Here is a 16,845-nt window from a genome sequence, read left to right as displayed (position 1 = left end):
CAGCGGCACTCTTTTGTTAGCTCTCTGGTGCATGCAGCAGGATTTGGCTAGCCGCAAACCAACTGCGCTGCCATCTGTCCAATTACTTATGACGCGAAATGGGGACACTGTCTATAAAAAAGGCATGTAATTACTGTGATACTGCCAATGTATTTGTACATTACCTCTAATTAAAACTGCTGTTCTACCTGTACCTCATTGTTTCATTTCAAATCTGATGTGCAGGAGAAGTCAAACAACCAATTGTCACTATCCAGTTATTATATGATGCACTGTAGCATCATATTTACTTTCTTCTATTCTTATAAAAACTGAATTAGATATATACAGGAATTCAACCTCTAAGTGCTTCTCATAAGTACCAAAATGAGAAAGGACAAGCATGGGAGTCGTGAGAAGAGAACGTGGGCTCACCGATGACCCGTGCTCCACCACCAGTGTCCTGAGCATCCATGGGAAACCCAGGCCCAGTAAGATGTCAAATATATTACTGCCTATAGAGTTCGAAACTGCCATGTCTCCCATGCCTGACACGGACACACACAGGAAATAAACTCATCTTCCATTTATGAACATTTCATGCTTTAATATTAGGCTATATTTAGGCAAGAGACATTTAATATGCAATGTGCAAATTCAAAGTCTTTTTTCTTTGATTGATCTTTTATCATATTGGAATGTTTAGACAGCCCATAAGTGTGATGTTTATGTAAAATGGCTGAAGATCAAATTGTATAACATGCATCAGAACCTTCAGTTTGTCTAAACTTATCCAAGCTGTAACAATTGTACTTTAAGCAGTAGAACATCTCAACATGGCGCCCCGTCTCCTCCAGTAGAGTGGGAGGTGCAGTCAGGTACCTTGGCGCGCGACGATTAGACTCGCCATGCAGTCTGGTACACTGGTCCCTGCTGCCAAGAAAGTGATTCCCATGATATAGTCAGGGATGTCCAGAGTGTAGCTCACAATGGTGACCTATGGAGACAAATGAATACTAACAGTGATTCATTGTATAAGCATAACAGTATTTATGATCACCATGGAGGTTTACTTTAGCTTCAGTGTAGCCAAGTGTTATTAATGATGTACAGCAAGAACAATAACTAATCTGTAATTGTTGCCAACAGTGTGAATAATAAATCACTTCATAATTTCAGCTAGGACAGGGTTGTCTTATGCATATCTTTATATTAATTTGGATATAAAAGTATATATATATATATATACACACACACACACACATACATGGAATTGACATTGCAGGCACAGGTTAGATTTTGTCCAAGACTTAAAAATTAGTTTTTTTATGAAGAATCTCCACTTACACTGATTGTGGATTGTGGTTTTGCAATGAACTGTTAGAAGCACAATGACATGAATATCCAACTAAAACTGCTCATGAATAATCATTCACGAAATGGATGGCAACCAATTAGCAAGATCCCATTTGTAGTGCATTAATGAGAGGCCACACGGTTTCACTCATTATTAACAGCGCTCGTGTTTTAATAAAAACCATCTCACACTTACCATCCACACCATCAGGTAAGAGAAGATGGCGATCCAGAGTGTGGAGCTGATGAAGGTGACCATGAACCAGCGATGCCAGCGTGGCAAAACACAGTTGGGCACCGTGTAGTACAGCAGCAGACCCAGTGGCCATGAGACTGCCCACTTAACTCGCGCTGCCCAGCCCGCTAGCGAACACACATCCACGCACAAATACTGGTTTATAGATACACAATCACACACTCTTGACACATGAATTAGACTGGAAATGTAGTGTTCCTACGATCTCTGACCAAATACGTCCATCATAACTAATACAAGGATTGGTCTTACCTGGCAGATGGAGAGGTCTGAAGAATTCGTCTGCATCTTCCTCTTCCTCAGGCTGATGGTTGTCTGCTGCTTTTACCCCTCCGTCTCCATCCATTCTCCCTCCGTCCTCCAGGGGCCTTTCCACGCTGCCGCCGTTCTCGATCCCCCCAGAGCCAAATGACTTCATTGAGTTGCCCCCCAGCCCTGATTCCCTGATCAGCCTTTGCCTCTGAAAAATAAGACCATGAATAAGTCCCTGCATAAATTTTCCATTCAACCTTTCAGTGGCAAAATGAACTGATGAGATGGCGTTTCTTTCTGACTTTACATCTGCAGAGCCATGTACTGTCATGAGGTGCTGAAATGAGGTTGACTGGACACCCTGGTGCTGAGTGGAGGCTGAGCAGCGGTGGGTGTTGTGGGTGTCGTGGATGCTGCGCTGGAGCCCACCTCACTGATGAGCACACGGCCGGCCATGCTGAGGCGGGTGCGAGGTGAGAAGTGGGGCGTGATCATGACGCGTAGCCCTGCCTCTGGGAATGAGAGCTGGTGTGGCCTGAGGATCAACAACTCATCCACCATCACTACTGGAGACTCTGGCTGGCCTGTGCCGGACTGACCTGACATCAGTGCAGAGAGATATAAGCCACACTGAGAACACATGTTCAGTAACAGAGACTGAATCCAGACCAGCCAGGTGAGATTTTTCTCTGAAAAGAGAGTATGGCCAATGATCAGTACAGAGGTGTGATAGACTGAACCCTGATCATCACAGGAAGGAATTTTATACATTGAAAATACAACTTGCCCTCTGTTAGACAGAATTCAGATCAGTGCAGAGAAATTCCACTCCCACTGAGTATACAATCCAGTCTATGTCAGGCTGACCTGACATGAACACAGAGAAGTATAACTATCTGCCCCTAGCCTGTCACACCAGAGCAAAGAGAAACTTATGAAATTTATTAAGTTTATTCCTGGCAACTGAATGTATAAGGCAGTTATTTAAAATAAACGCTGATCAACATCACGCTGCCAGCGCTACGAAAAACGTCCACCTCAAACAGGCAGAGAACATCACGGATAACGACGTGCCTGGAACAGAAAACACAGCGCAAGCAGCTTGGCGACACAGCCAAGTGTACACGCCGACAGAAAACATACCAACGGACTGTCACAAAAGAATAAACATGTGCCGGCTCGCACTAAATTAGGAAGAGAGGAGCTAGAGCAGCAGCACAGAGCCGCTCGCCAGAGCAGCTGAACAGCCTGAGCAGTACTGTGACAATCCAGCTGGTATTTATTACAATATTACAAACGGTTTGGAGAACAGAACAGCACAATACAATCATGAATTTATGAATATCAAAGTATGATTTATGGAACTCGACCGCCTCAGTACTCTACATATTCGGAGTGTGACGCAAAATTTAGAGAAAATTTTGTCTCGGAGGCTCAAACAAAAGTTCGGAATCCGACCCGACTCGTAACTTTTGTAAACAAAATACAGCTCGTGCTTCAGTCACATGCCGCTAGTTGACGTTGTTGTTCAATGGGTTTTAAACCATTTTGAGGCTGTGCTCCAAACTTTTGCTGTATTTTTGTTGTTTTTTGTACTGTTTTAGACAAAATAGGTCCCAAGAAAGACATAGCAGAAAAGCAGAAGTGGAAAACGGTAAGAACAACAGTAGAGTTGAAAAAGAGAAATACGAAAAAGGCATTCGTGTGATGGACTTAGCACTGAAATTTAACTTGATGGTTGAGAACGGAACTCGACTGCATCGCTTCTCGACGCTCTTTGCGGAACGAATTAGCATCGAGTTCCAACAAGGGGATTTCAAACAGAAATGGCAGCACTGAATAACCCCAAGGTGTTGGAGGAGCAGACCTTTTCTCAGGAGCACCATGGAGGTGTTGCAGTTGGCTCCCTCTTCCCCAGCCCTCTCGTTTCGGGTGGCCTCTCCCCCGATACAGCAGTGCCCAGGAGCCCCACACCGCCTCTCCACGAAGCTCGCAATCCAACTGTTGAACCTGTGTGCAGGATTGGGGACAGAGAGAGGGAGAGTGAGTCATCTGAGCATGACTCTCCGTCTGACAGGCTGCATGGGGGATACCCACCAGCTGTGGAAACCTACTGCTCTGCTCAATATAACGCACCTTTCAGTGGTGCCCTGAATAGTAGAGCCAGGGTTGTTGGAGCTAAACACTGCAAGGCAAGAGACTGTCAGAGTAGGTGCAAGAGTGCTGCAAGAACTGGGTTCCCACGGGTCATGGTATTTCTGGGATATCATGGAATTTTAAAGTCTATTTCAGACATTGAAAGTCAGGGAACAGGATACATTTTTGGGGGTCAAGTAGTGGGATTTTAGGGAATTTTGTTTGTACCATCTTTAAATACCTTTTGCTATGTATAAAAATATAGTTTCACAAGTTTACAGCATTGTGTGAGTGGTTGTTATGGTTACTTGATTGTTCCATGCACATTGTAAAAAAGTGGCCTGTTTTTACATTCATTATCAGTCATGGAAATTCTGATTTATTTTTCGGTAAAGGTTCGGGAGAAGAAAGTTCATTTCACTTAGAGTGTGAATCCTGAAGATTACATTTAATCCCCAAATGGGTAGTTGTAGTTGCAACTTTAGAAATGTTGAAATTGAAATTTAACCAAACATGGAACTGTGTGTTCATACTGTGGCCTGAAGAACAAGGAGCCCCGCGGAGTGGACGTAGAGGTTGATCTACAGGGCTGGAGCAAACCTGGACAAAACCTCTCTCATAGAAGGTGACTAGCTGGCCAGTGAAATGCACCCTGCATGATACTCTACATGTACATTATGTATTAATCAAAAATATCCAGATTAACAGATAGATTTAATGTTCTTGCATATGATTGGAATTTACTGCAGTCAATATATTCCAAAACAAAAATTTAAATAGAATGTAAAATTCTCAGTATTTAATATTTCTGAATAGGCTATTGTTCTTTGAAACTATAATCAAGCTAACATATAAAATGTTGGAAATAATGTAGTATGTTTTACTCACTTCATGATGAGAATGTAAACTCCATACATGGAAATCAAGAGCATTGACTCCCACCTGGAAGAGCCAGAGACAGTGAGATCAGCACTGCTCAGCGTCTTCAGACATGGTCAGCCTGTTTGGCTGACTGACAGTGATTTGGCATTGACAATGATGGGTGCTGTCTTGTGATATCCTACACTGCCTCCTTCAGATGACTTCAACCACTGCAAATGTGTAGTTGTGGTAACAACAATTATGTGAAAAATGATTTTATGGCTTATCTTACACATTCTTATTGAAAAACATATTGTGTATAAGTGCCAGTGTACTGTTTTGAGGATACTGAATCTCAGCACATATTTGCAAGTGAAGATTATCAGTAATAAGGCTCTGTTGTAAAATATCAGTGATGTCAGCTTGACTCTGCACAGGAATGTACTGGGATTCCCTCCCCATGGGCCTTCTCTTCACATCTTTATTTACTCTCATGCTTAAAGCTCTCTGAGCTTCCTGCTCTTATCTCGTGAGAAAGCCATGTGACCAATCATGGAACTCGAGATTATGCCATCAGTACGCTGCAAAAAATGCCATACTGTCCCTTTAATAGATCTTCATCAGATGTGTACTGCGTGTGTTTCCCTGGCTCAAAGTGCCCTGAGCTAACATTGTACCACTGATGAAACATGTTCTATGGACATCTGCTCTGTGCAGGGCTCCTTAAAGACGGCACCCATTCAGCAGAGGAAATTAAATGCTTGCTGACTAACAGTTCTCCACTTTTAATAATTCTTTGATTATGACGAATTTCATTGCTGGGTCCCTTCTGTTTGAGCAAAGCACAAAGGCAGTAAGTTGATATGTGAGTATGTCTCATGCATTCACTCCTGCATTAAACATGAATGGTGGTAATTATGCTTACCATACCACCCTCTCATCGTAGATGACCTGTAAGAGCAGTTCAAGAGATAAATGGCAGAGAACTAATAACAGGAACTTTTTGTGGCATGAAAAGCTCATAAAGCATATTATTACTGAATATAAATATTCAACATGCTAGTAATGGCTTGAGCTAAAGTTCTTTACTGTTCTCATAGTTTATTTAATTGTTTACTTAGCCATGGTCTTTAGTTCAGAGGAAGACAACATTTAATTGCTGTTTTCATTGTTCAGCCCAAGGGCATTTTTCTCTTTCTCTCTGACTCTTTCTTTATGTTACTGTCTCTTATTCAGTTTCTGTCTCTCTCACATGCTCACTCACTCACTCACTCACCAAGATTAAGGCCAGAACTGAGAGGATGTAGTAGAGAGAGTCTCGGAACATTGACCACCAAGTAAGAGCCACAGTCTGTGAGAAAGATACCAAAAAAAATATATTACAAACAAATATTTAATTAACCAATAACACTGACACATATAATAGCTGAAAATACATACCAGGAGGCAAGATTAACAAACAGCATTTAACACTCTTTGACAACACCATGAATGATCGACTGTACAGCAGGCTATATTGTTTACTACACAACCACAATGTGACTAGTGGAGCAGTTCTATGTTACCTGGCCAGCGAAAATGCCACACACTCCAATGATGACCAGGATGTTGAATACTGCTGATCCAACGATAGTTCCCACCCCTACATCTCCCTTAGTAATGAATACACCTGCCAATCAAACAGGAGTCATAGCTAATACTCAATTTCTAATGTCAGAAGATAGTGCAAAGTATACATTTTTCATTTATAGTTATATTAAGGAAATATCATTGTATCCTGTATTCATATTGTAGCACACCTTATCATGTTTAAAAAATGATTAGGCCTTCTATTAGGAAAGTCAGAAATATGTTGGGACAGTCAATATGCTGTACTTCACCAACTGTTCATTAATCAGAATTCACATGCAATTAGTTATTATTACCAAAGTGAATTTGTGTACAAACATAGAGTAGCATAATTGCTGCAAGTTCATTCTCATGACTTGTCAAGTTTTATTGTGAAAATACTGTGTGGAAAAAAAAGATTACATGTAGTGGGCTTCTGCAAAATCTGAAATATGTTACAGTTACACCTGGGCCTACATTCCCCCAGAAGTATAACCAGAGATTGTTGACTGTATTCACTTAAGTTGTGCCACACTGTTATCTAGGGGGTATTCCAGAAAGCGGGTTTAACAAGAGTTTTCGGTTCCGAAACGGCTGATCAGAGTTAAAGTAATCAGGGTCGCTCAATTCTGAGTTAGTTGACCCAGACAGAAACGCGTTCACATGTAACTATAAAAGGCATTCTTAATGGAACGCAGATTAAACAAGATTTATCATGGACTTAAATGCGATAATCAGCCGAGCATCGTATTTCACGTATTTCACACTGCTGTAGCTTGAAGTATTAATGACTGCGTATGCAGAATATTTAGATATTATTAAACGTAAATGTAATACTGCGGTAGCTGCTAGAGAAAGGCAGTCAGCATGTCAAAATATTGCCAACAGAGTTGATGCATGAGTGAAAATGATATTTTTATATTTAGCAGAAGGACGCGATTATATTATTATATTCTTCACATTTATAATACTGTATTGAGTAAAAAAAAATTTTTATTGAACACTTACTAATTCCAGGTCAAATCCGAGTGGTGTGAAATGCACATGGCATCAGATACAAATTAAGTATAAGAATATAGTATATATATATATATATATACAGTTGTGATCAAATTTATTCAACCCCCACTGAAATAAAGTGTTTTGGCCAGTTTGACATTGATTTTGATCATTTCAGTCATCTTATTTACAATTATATCAAAGAGGCACTTATAAATTAGACAAACATAACATAATATTTATGATGGAATAACCACAAATGTCTTTACTGTGCTCACATCATTATCAGTTTTATTCAACCCCCTAGTGACATTATTTTTTAGTACTTAGTACAACATCCTTTTCCAGTTATGACAGCTTTCAAGCGTGAAGCATAGCTTGACACAAGTGTCTTGCAGCGACCTATGGGTATCTTAGCCCATTCTTCATGGGCAAAAGCCTCCAGTTCAGTCACATTCTTAGGCTTGCGCACTGCAACTGCCTTCTTTAGGTCCCACCAGAGGTTCTCAATTGGATTTAAGTCTGGTGATTGCGATGGCCACTCTAGAATGTTCCAGCCTTTCATGTTCAACCATGCTCTAGTGGACTTGGATGTGTGCTTCGGATCATTGTCCTGTTGGAAGGTCCAACGTCTCCCAAGCCGCAGGTTTGTGACTGACTCCATCACATTTTCCTCCAAGATCTCCTGGTACTGAAGGGAATTCATGGTACCCTGCACACGTTGAAGCTTTCCTGTACCATTAGAAGCAAAACAGCCCCAAAGCATAATTGACCCCCCGCCATGCTTCACAGTAGGCAAGGTGTTCTTTTGTTCATAAGCCTGGTTCTTCCTTCTCCAAACATAGCGCTGGTCCATTGTCCCAAACAGTTCTAATTTAGTTTCATCTGACCACAGTACACTGTTCCAAAACCTTTGTGGCTTGTCCACATGACTTTTGGCATACTGCAGTCGACTTTTCTTGTTCTTTGGAGTCAGCAAGGGGGTGCGTCTGGGCGTTCTGGCATGGAGGTCTTCGTTATGCAGTGCGCGCCTTATTGTCTGAGCTGAAACTTCAGTGCCCACATCTGACAGGTCTTTTTTCAGTTCCTTAGCAGTCACGCGGGGATTTTTCTCCACATTACGCTTCAGGTAGCGCACAGCAGTCGCGGTCAGGATCTTCTTTCTGCCACGACCAGGTAACGTTTCCACTGTGCCCTTTAACTTGAACTTGCGAATGATACTTCCGATAGTGTCTCTTGGAATATTTAACAACTTCGCAATCTTTTTATATCCATTGCCATTCTTGTGAAGAGCAATAACCTCTTCTCTTGTCTTCTGGGACCATTCTCTTGCCTTCACCATGCTTGGAAACACACCAGTAGATGTCTAGAAGGAGCTGAGTATCACAGTCCTTTTAAATCTGCCTAATTGGTGCTTATCATGCTTGATTGCTGCTCGTTGACATCCACAGATGTTTTCAATACCTGATGGAAAACACTGGAATGAACCTCTGTTCTTAGGAGTGGTAGTCGTAAAGGGGTTGAATAATTGTGTCAATGAAGAAATCACAAAAAGGCCATTTAATACTTTATGACAAAAAAAATTGATGCTATCTTAGTTGCATTTAGTTCTTTAACAAGTCCTTGTAAGATTTCATTATGAACACAATTACAAATGTGCACTGAATTCCATAAAACCCTTCGCAGCATTGGGGGTTGAATAAATTTGATCACAACTGTATATATGGTAAGTGGTATGGCTGTACATAACTATCTTTTTTTTTTCTTAAATATATTTATTTACAGGGAAAAAGGAAATAATGAAACATAACAGTGAATTTGACTGTAATGTATATTAAATACAGGGTGGATGGTTGGGGGGGGGTGGTGGTGGTGCATGATTTAATGTGAAAAGCAGTGATTGCAGATGGAGTCTGACAACTCCACCATCTCTGTTGTCACCCACATGCATGTAAGGTTACCCATCTGTGGGTATGTCAGAGATGGTAGGCTGTTGCTCTTCCTGGATGGTTGCAATGTTGTGTAATACCACACATGCCATTATTATATGGCACGCCTTCTCAGGGGTAACTCTGAGCCCCTTCAAGCACTGGAACCTGGCCTCGAGGATTCATAGGGTCATTTCAATTCTTGCCCTGGTTTTGCTGTGGGCCTGATTGTAGCGAGACTGTGGTCCAGGTGCAGGATCTGAATAGGGAGTCATGGGGTATAGGGCAGGCAGGGATAACCTCTGTCTCCATAAAGGAGGCCGTCATAGTGTCCTATAATCGCACTAGGGTTTGCAATGATTTAACTATTACACTGCATGTGAACAACTAGTAAAACTACAGCAGGCCTACTCTGTTCAAATTTGTTGTACAGTGTGGAATCATACACGGATCCTGGCCATCTGGCTTCAAGATTTGTGATGAGGTGGGAAGCATCACATGTGATCTTGATGGGGAGGAGAATGGTCAGTTACAATCATTACGTTATTTTTATTACCATTAAAGATAAGTACATTATTCATTAAGGGTTATAAAGTTTAGTACCTGTACATTAATGCTATGGATGGATTTTCTGTTTATGTAATCGCCTTCATGTTCTAATGGTGCAGTGTCATGCCAACTTACAAAACATCAGAACAGCCAAATATCTTAATCCACTATCAAAACAAACATCAACTGGTTCTCATCCGGACCTGCAGGGGGCAGACAAGTTTGCAACACCCATTTACTTCCTGTCGGATCTGAGGGATTTCCTGAAAAGCGGCCATCTTTCTCTCAGATTAATATCATGCTGCAGAGGACAAAGGAGCTAAAGTTTGGAGCATGAAACAGAAACCTGGGAGATGACAAATGAAAGAAAACAAGAAAATCCTTCAGTTCACCGGTAAAACGCTACTGGTTATCAACCTGACTGTTTGACTAGCTATCTGTATGGCTAATTGTTTGGCTATCTGTTTGGCTAATTGTTTGGCTATCTGTTTGGCTAACTGTTTGACTATCTGTTTGGCTAACTGTCTGGCTAACTATCTGCCTAGCTGATACCCTTCGTCGATCGACCTAAATGATCTAAAGAACTCCAATAAAAAACAAAAAAGGGGAAAACGCCTTCGAGTTGTTCCTTGCGTGACTGGGCTCTTTCAAGTTGGAGCATAACTGAGGGAAATCAAAATAAAACACCAAGAAACTTGACAGTTGATAACCAGCGTGGCAACAGAGACGAAGGATCAACGGCATCCAGTCAACCTTGTCTACGCAAAAAAGCAACTCCCAAGTATGGCGGAAGAGGCCATTGGAAAGTCCATCAAACAGCTGAAGATGGAGAGGACTTCAGCAAAGATGGCCTTCACGAAACAGGCCAACTACCTCACAAGAGGAGTCGAGCACCTAACAAAACCAGAGATACAAAAGGAATACAGGGAACTCTGCTCACTCTCCAGGAAAGTCAACGATGCAAACGATGAGTATGAGCTTGGTCTGCTAGCGGAGGTTGACGAGGAGAAAGGAGAGGTGAAGCTGAACCCCAAAGAACAAGCAGACCTTTCAAAGACCACAGAAGACTGCAGAATTAGACTAGAAGAGGTCAGAACAAGCGTGCAGTCCAGTCTCTGGTCGAGGTACGCTGAAGGGGAGTTGACCTTCGCCATTGAGGAGGCAGAGTCGGCTTGCGAACAAGCTCGTGGAACCCCTGTGGTCCTAGCCAACAAAAATGGATATGAGCACCAGGTGGAAAACGCGAAGCAACTTGTCGCAGATGCAATGGCTGTATTCAAACAGTGGCAAGACTGGATACCCAACGGGGAAAGCGATGACTGGGATGGCAGGACAAAGGGCTTAAGGAAGATGAAGAATAACCTTGAGGCAAAAAAGGCTGAATACCTGATCTTGCAGAGAACTGCAGAGGAGGAACGGCAGGGAATAACTCTTCAGGCCCAGTCAGCACAGCAGGTAGTCCAGCAGCCTATCTTGAAAATAAAACCTACCAGCCTACCCGGATTCCATGGCTCAAAAAGAGAGTTCTATCAATGGAAAAAGGACTGGGAGAGTCTGCAGAGGCAAGGTGAACATACCGGTTCGGCAGAGGCAAAGAAGATGCAGCTCCTCGACAGTGTTGATGACAAAATCCGCAGAGACCTACGGCTCTCCACCTACAAAACTGCTGGGGATATGTTCAAGGTCCTGGAAAACCGGTTCGGCAATAAAACCACCATCGCCCTGGAGATCATCGAGGATCTGGAGAAGATTCCACCTCTGAAATCCTACCAGCCCAGAAAAATGATTGAATTGATCCAGTCTGTTGAGAAGGCTTTGAACGACCTTACAGAGCTCGGAAACACCGGAGCCGTTAAAAACCCTCTTGTAGTCAAAATGATCGAGAGCAAACTGCCTTACATGATGAAGAGGGATTGGTTAGTCTTCATGGTGAACCCAATAAATGGTGTCACTCCAGACAACCATTTCGACAGCCTCCTGACCTACCTGAAAACTCAGGAAGAAGTTTTGGAGAGGCTTGAGCAACTTGGAGTAGGTGAAAAGCCAGAAAAGAGGCCGGCTGACACCAAAAAGTACGCCTTGACCAAGTCCACAAGCAGAGGGGGATGCATAGTCTGTGGTGATGAGCGGCACACAGAAAAGCTCTACTTCTGCAAGAGGTTCAAAGAACTGAAGCTGAAAGACAAACTGAGTGCTGCGGAGAGACTGGGAGCCTGCACAAAATGTCTGGAGTGTCATGAAGGAGACGATACCACCTGCAAGGACACTTACCTGTGCAGAAAGCCGGGCTGTAGGAGAGATCATCACTACTTCCTGTGCCGGAGAGGAGACCCTAAAAAGGTTGAGACAGAGACATCAAAGCCGAATACGAAGAGGCACCAACTGACAGAAGAGCAACAACAATTTGTGTCAGAACTGTCCCCTCAAATGGCAGAAAAGTTCAAGAGAGCCTTTACAAATGTCTCTGCGAGATCTCTCTGCACAGATAAACCTGCAGGCATGAAAGTAAGTACAGTTCATGAACTCCCAGTGATCCTCATGCTCCTCGAAGTCACCACCAATGCAGGTCAGAAGATTGGAACTCTGATCGACCTGGCATCCGACACAAATTACATTACCCACCGTGCAGCCAGGAGACTTGATTTGGAGAGTGAGAAAATCACACTAGTCATCCAAGGGGTTGGAGGAATGGCCCTAAAAGTGAAGACAAGGAGATACCATCTCAGAGTGAGAGTGAAGACACCCAGAGGGAGCGAACGAGCCCATGAGCTTCTCTGCTATGGCTTGGAAGAGATAGCCAAGGTACAAAAAACAGTCACACCCCAACAACTGAAAAGGTTCTTTCCAATTGACAGCTTGGATGACCTTCGCAGACCGGAGCAAATAGAACTGCTGATCAGCCATCGAGAGGGACGACTCGTACCGCAGAGGGTGAAGGTGGTCGGTGACCTTGTACTCTGGGACGGCCCACTAGGAAAGACGGTCGGCGGAACTCACCCAGACCTCTTTGAAAAGGTGGATATGGCAGCACACACATCAAAGACCCACTTCGCGCGATCCATGAGGGCTACAGCTGCAAGATATCAAGAACTCTGTGACACACATGGAATTAAAGCTACCAAAACTACTGTAACCAACAAAGAAATCCTCAACTGGTGGAAATGGGACAGTATTGGAGCAGCCTGCGAACCTAAGTGTGGAGGATGCAGATGCGGCAACTGTCAGCCAGGAGGCAAGGACATGACATTGAGTGAGGAAAAGGAGCTCGAAATCATCAGGACAGGCCTCACCTACAGCACAGGCGACGCCCACAGCAGTGAACCACACTGGGACACAAAGTACCCATGGATTGAAGATCCAACCTCTCTGCCCAATAACAGAAGTGGAGTGGAAGCCACTTTTCTGAGGACAGAGAAACAACTCAAAAGAGAACCAGAGTGGAAAGTGGCATATGCGGCTCAAGTTCGTGAAATGGTGGAGAGAGGAGCAGCAATAAAACTCACCGAAGAGACGATGGCCAACTGGACAGGACCAGTATGGTACATCAGCCACTTGGTGGCACCAAACCCACATTCTGTCACAACACCTGTACGCCTGGTCTGGAACGGCAGCCAGAAGTTCAAGGGTCTCAGCATGAACGATCTTCTACTAAAAGGACCTGACGTCCTCAATCCAATTCGAGCAGTCCTACTTAGGTTCAGAAGAGGTGTGCACGCAGCACTCGGTGACATCAAAAAGATGTACAATTCAGTGTGGTTGGAGGACGTGGAGATGCATCTTCACAGATTTCTCTGGAGAGACACCGAAGACAGTGAATTGGAAGAGTATGCAATCACCCGAGTCAACATGGGTGACCGACCAGCAGGGTGCATCGCACAGCTGGCCATGAGAGAGACTGCAAAGTTACCCATGTTTACTCACCTGGAGGAGGAGCGCAGGATCCTGGAGGAAGACTCTTATGTTGATGATGTGCTCACTTCTCACAATGACTTGGAAAAGTTGGACAAAAACACCAGAGGAGTTGTTGAAATCCTGAAAGCTGGCGGATTCCACCTGAAGCCCTGGGTCCGGTCAGGTCAAAGTGGGAGGGACATACACACATCAGAAACGCCAGCAAACAAAATCCTTATTCTCCCAAATCAAAGAAGAGAAGATGATGACAAAGCCCTGGGAGTTGGCTACCTTGTTGAAAGTGACAAATTGTACCCTATGACCTCAGTCAACTTCTCAAAGAGAAGGAAAAAAATGAGATTGGGACCAAATCTAACGGAAGAAGAGGTGAGGGGAAAAACTCCCAAGCCACTGACTAGAAGACATTTGTTGAGCCAAGTAGCTAGCCTGTATGACCCAATAGGTCTCGTCACTCCTGTGAAACAGAAGGGTGCCATTCTAGTCAGGAGAGCCTTCCAAGAGGCAGGAACCAGCACAGCCCGAGACACTTGGGACAAGCCACTGTCAGAACAACTGAGGGGGGAAGCAGTCCAGCTGTTTGAGGACTACATCCGCCTCAGCCGAATAACCTTCCACAGGAGCTTCACACCATGCAACTGGACCAAAAAACCATGGGGAATAACATTCTCTGATGGGAGTGACCAGAGCTACGGAGCCGTGGTGTACTTCAGGTGGAAGACTGAGCAGGGCATTGACGTCAGACTCGTTGAGTCAAAAGCAAAGCTTACACCACTCGACCAGAAGGGGGACCCAGTCAAAGCTGAAATCTGTGGTGCTGTCTACGCAGTCCGCCTCAGAAGATACATTGAGAAACATAGTCGGCTGGAGGTTGAAAAATGGCTCCACCTGCTGGACAGTCAAACTGTGTTGGGTGCAATCCAAAGAGACAGTTACGGGTATCAGACGTTCTTTGCAAACAGGGTCGGAGAGATCCAGAAGACCACATCCCCTGATGACTGGAGGTGGATCCAGGGAGACCTCAACGTGGCGGACATCCTAACAAGAGGTGCAGCTCCAGAAGATCTCAAAGAGGATTCTGTGTGGCAGAATGGACCAGACTTCCTGAGATTACCTGTGGAAGAGTGGCCAATAAAGTCTGCCAAAGAAGTTGCAGCCCATGCCAGAGAAGGTATAAATAAGCTCCAAAGGAAGTCCTTCTCAGCAGTACTGACCAGAGCACAGCTCAAGAAAACAATGCAGGATGTGCCATCTGGTGGTACAAGCGGCTCAGCGAAAGTGATAGGCAAAAGAGACATTGATGCTCAGCAAGGCACTGCAGATAGAAAAGAGCCCAAGACTCAACTCCGAAGAACACCAGCTGGTTCTGCAGTGAAAGAACTGATCAATGTCAGGAAATTCAGCAACCTAACCAAGGTCATCAGAGTTGTTGCCTGGGTATGGAGAGCTGCAGTTAGATGGAAAAAATTACTGGACAGAACCCAATCCACAAGTAAGTCAAAGTGGGAGGGGTTTTCACCAGAAGAGCTTAAGTCCAGAGCCAAACAAGCTGTACTCACCGTCAGTGAGTGTGAAGACGCACAGAGAGACCTCTTCCTCGCAGCACAAGAGGGTACATCCTTCCAAGACACTACCCTTAATAGGCTGGCGGTGTACAAAGATGCAGAAACCGGACTCTTGGTCTGCGGAGGAAGATTTCAGATCTTCGATGACGACAAAACTACGGTACCAATCTTACCTTGTGATGCGTGGATATCCTCTCTTCTGGCACAAGAAGCTCACAAGGCAAACCACGAAGAAATAGCAGGTACACTCCTGCGTATGAGAAAGAAAGCATGGGTCATAAGAGGCCGGAAACTGGTTCAGAAGATTGTGGACAGCTGTGTGACATGCAGAAAGGCTAGAGCCAAAAAGTGCCAACAAATCATGAGTGACCTCCCGTCCGAACGGATAACACCAGCGAGACCGTTCGAATTCACAACAGTGGATCTATTCGGACCTTATGAAGTGAAGGATGAAGTTAAGAAGAAATCAAGGCTCAAGGTATGGGGGTTAGTCTTCTGCTGTATGGCATCCAGAGCTCTGCACACAGATGTCGTAAGTGACCAGTCTTCTGAAGGTTTCCTGTTGGCTTACAAGAGATTCACAGCACTAAGAGGTCATCCAAAAAAGCTGTGGTCAGATCCTGGAAAAAACTTTGTGGGTGCCAGACCCGCCCTCAATCAGCTGTACACCTTTCTGAACCAGCTACAGTCGTCGGAGGTTGAAAATGAAGCCTCCAAGCATGGGACAGAATGGAGCTGGAAACTTCACCCCGCTGATTCCCCTCACAGGAATGGGGCTGCGGAAGCCGCTGTGAGGACAGCGAAACGCGCTCTGCACAACCTGGGAGGAGCTGGATGCTTTACTTGGAGTGAGTTCCAAACCTTCCTCTACATGGCTGCAAACCTTGCCAATGAGAGACCCATAGATGCCAGAACTCAGAGTCGAGAGGGCTGTATAGAATACATAAGCCCGAACACACTTCTGCTCGGGAGAACAGGACCCAGGGGAGACCTAGGAAGCTTTGACTTTGATGGCTATCCCTACAAAAGACTAAGAGCAATCCAAACAGAAGTTGACCGGTTCTGGAGGAAGTGGAGTCAGTTGGCGGGGCCCAATCTATTCATTAGGAGCAAGTGGCACACAACGCACAGAAATGTAGCCATAGGAGACATCGTCTGGCTTGCCGACCAAAATGCATTGAGAAGTCAGTATAAACTTGCCAGAGTCATCAATGTAAACCCTGACAAGAAGGGTGTTGTCAGAGATGTTCATGTTCGAACCTTTCCCAGCTACCCAGTCTCGACCATGAAGTCTGATCAAAGGCCAACAAAGAAACTCTTAACTAAAATCCCCTCTACAATTCTTCACAGAGATGTACGACGGGTCGTTGTTCTACTACCAATCGAAGAACAAAAGTAACCACCTACTAAGGAAAAGAAACAACCCTGACCATCCACAACTCTTGTG

General features: G+C 44.2%; 1 protein-coding gene across 2 annotated transcripts in view; it reads right to left on the bottom strand.

Annotated features, from left to right (window-relative positions):
* LOC143518986 (sodium/potassium/calcium exchanger 3) overlaps window positions 1-16,845 on the bottom strand; it is a 60,355-nt gene that overhangs the window by 3,063 nt on the left and 40,447 nt on the right. For both annotated transcript variants that reach the window (XR_013132324.1, XM_077011954.1), the window contains exons 6-15: window positions 6,406-6,509; window positions 6,117-6,191; window positions 5,766-5,791; window positions 4,868-4,921; window positions 3,711-3,853; window positions 2,273-2,442; window positions 1,844-2,051; window positions 1,532-1,698; window positions 862-976; window positions 415-527 (exon numbers count right to left, since the gene is read on the bottom strand). Coding sequence is in view for 1 of the 2 variants with exons in the window: in XM_077011954.1 (XP_076868069.1) it covers window positions 415-527; window positions 862-976; window positions 1,532-1,698; window positions 1,844-2,051; window positions 2,273-2,442; window positions 3,711-3,853; window positions 4,868-4,921; window positions 5,766-5,791; window positions 6,117-6,191; window positions 6,406-6,509 (1,175 nt within the window). In the remaining variant the exon portion in view is untranslated. The remainder of the gene's footprint in view (window positions 1-414; window positions 528-861; window positions 977-1,531; window positions 1,699-1,843; window positions 2,052-2,272; window positions 2,443-3,710; window positions 3,854-4,867; window positions 4,922-5,765; window positions 5,792-6,116; window positions 6,192-6,405; window positions 6,510-16,845) is intronic.

Source organism: Brachyhypopomus gauderio, chromosome 7 (genome assembly GCF_052324685.1).
Source record: "Brachyhypopomus gauderio isolate BG-103 chromosome 7, BGAUD_0.2, whole genome shotgun sequence".
In the NCBI taxonomy this organism is placed as follows: domain Eukaryota; kingdom Metazoa; phylum Chordata; class Actinopteri; order Gymnotiformes; family Hypopomidae; genus Brachyhypopomus; species Brachyhypopomus gauderio.
This window is presented reverse-complemented; position numbering and strand designations above follow the sequence as displayed.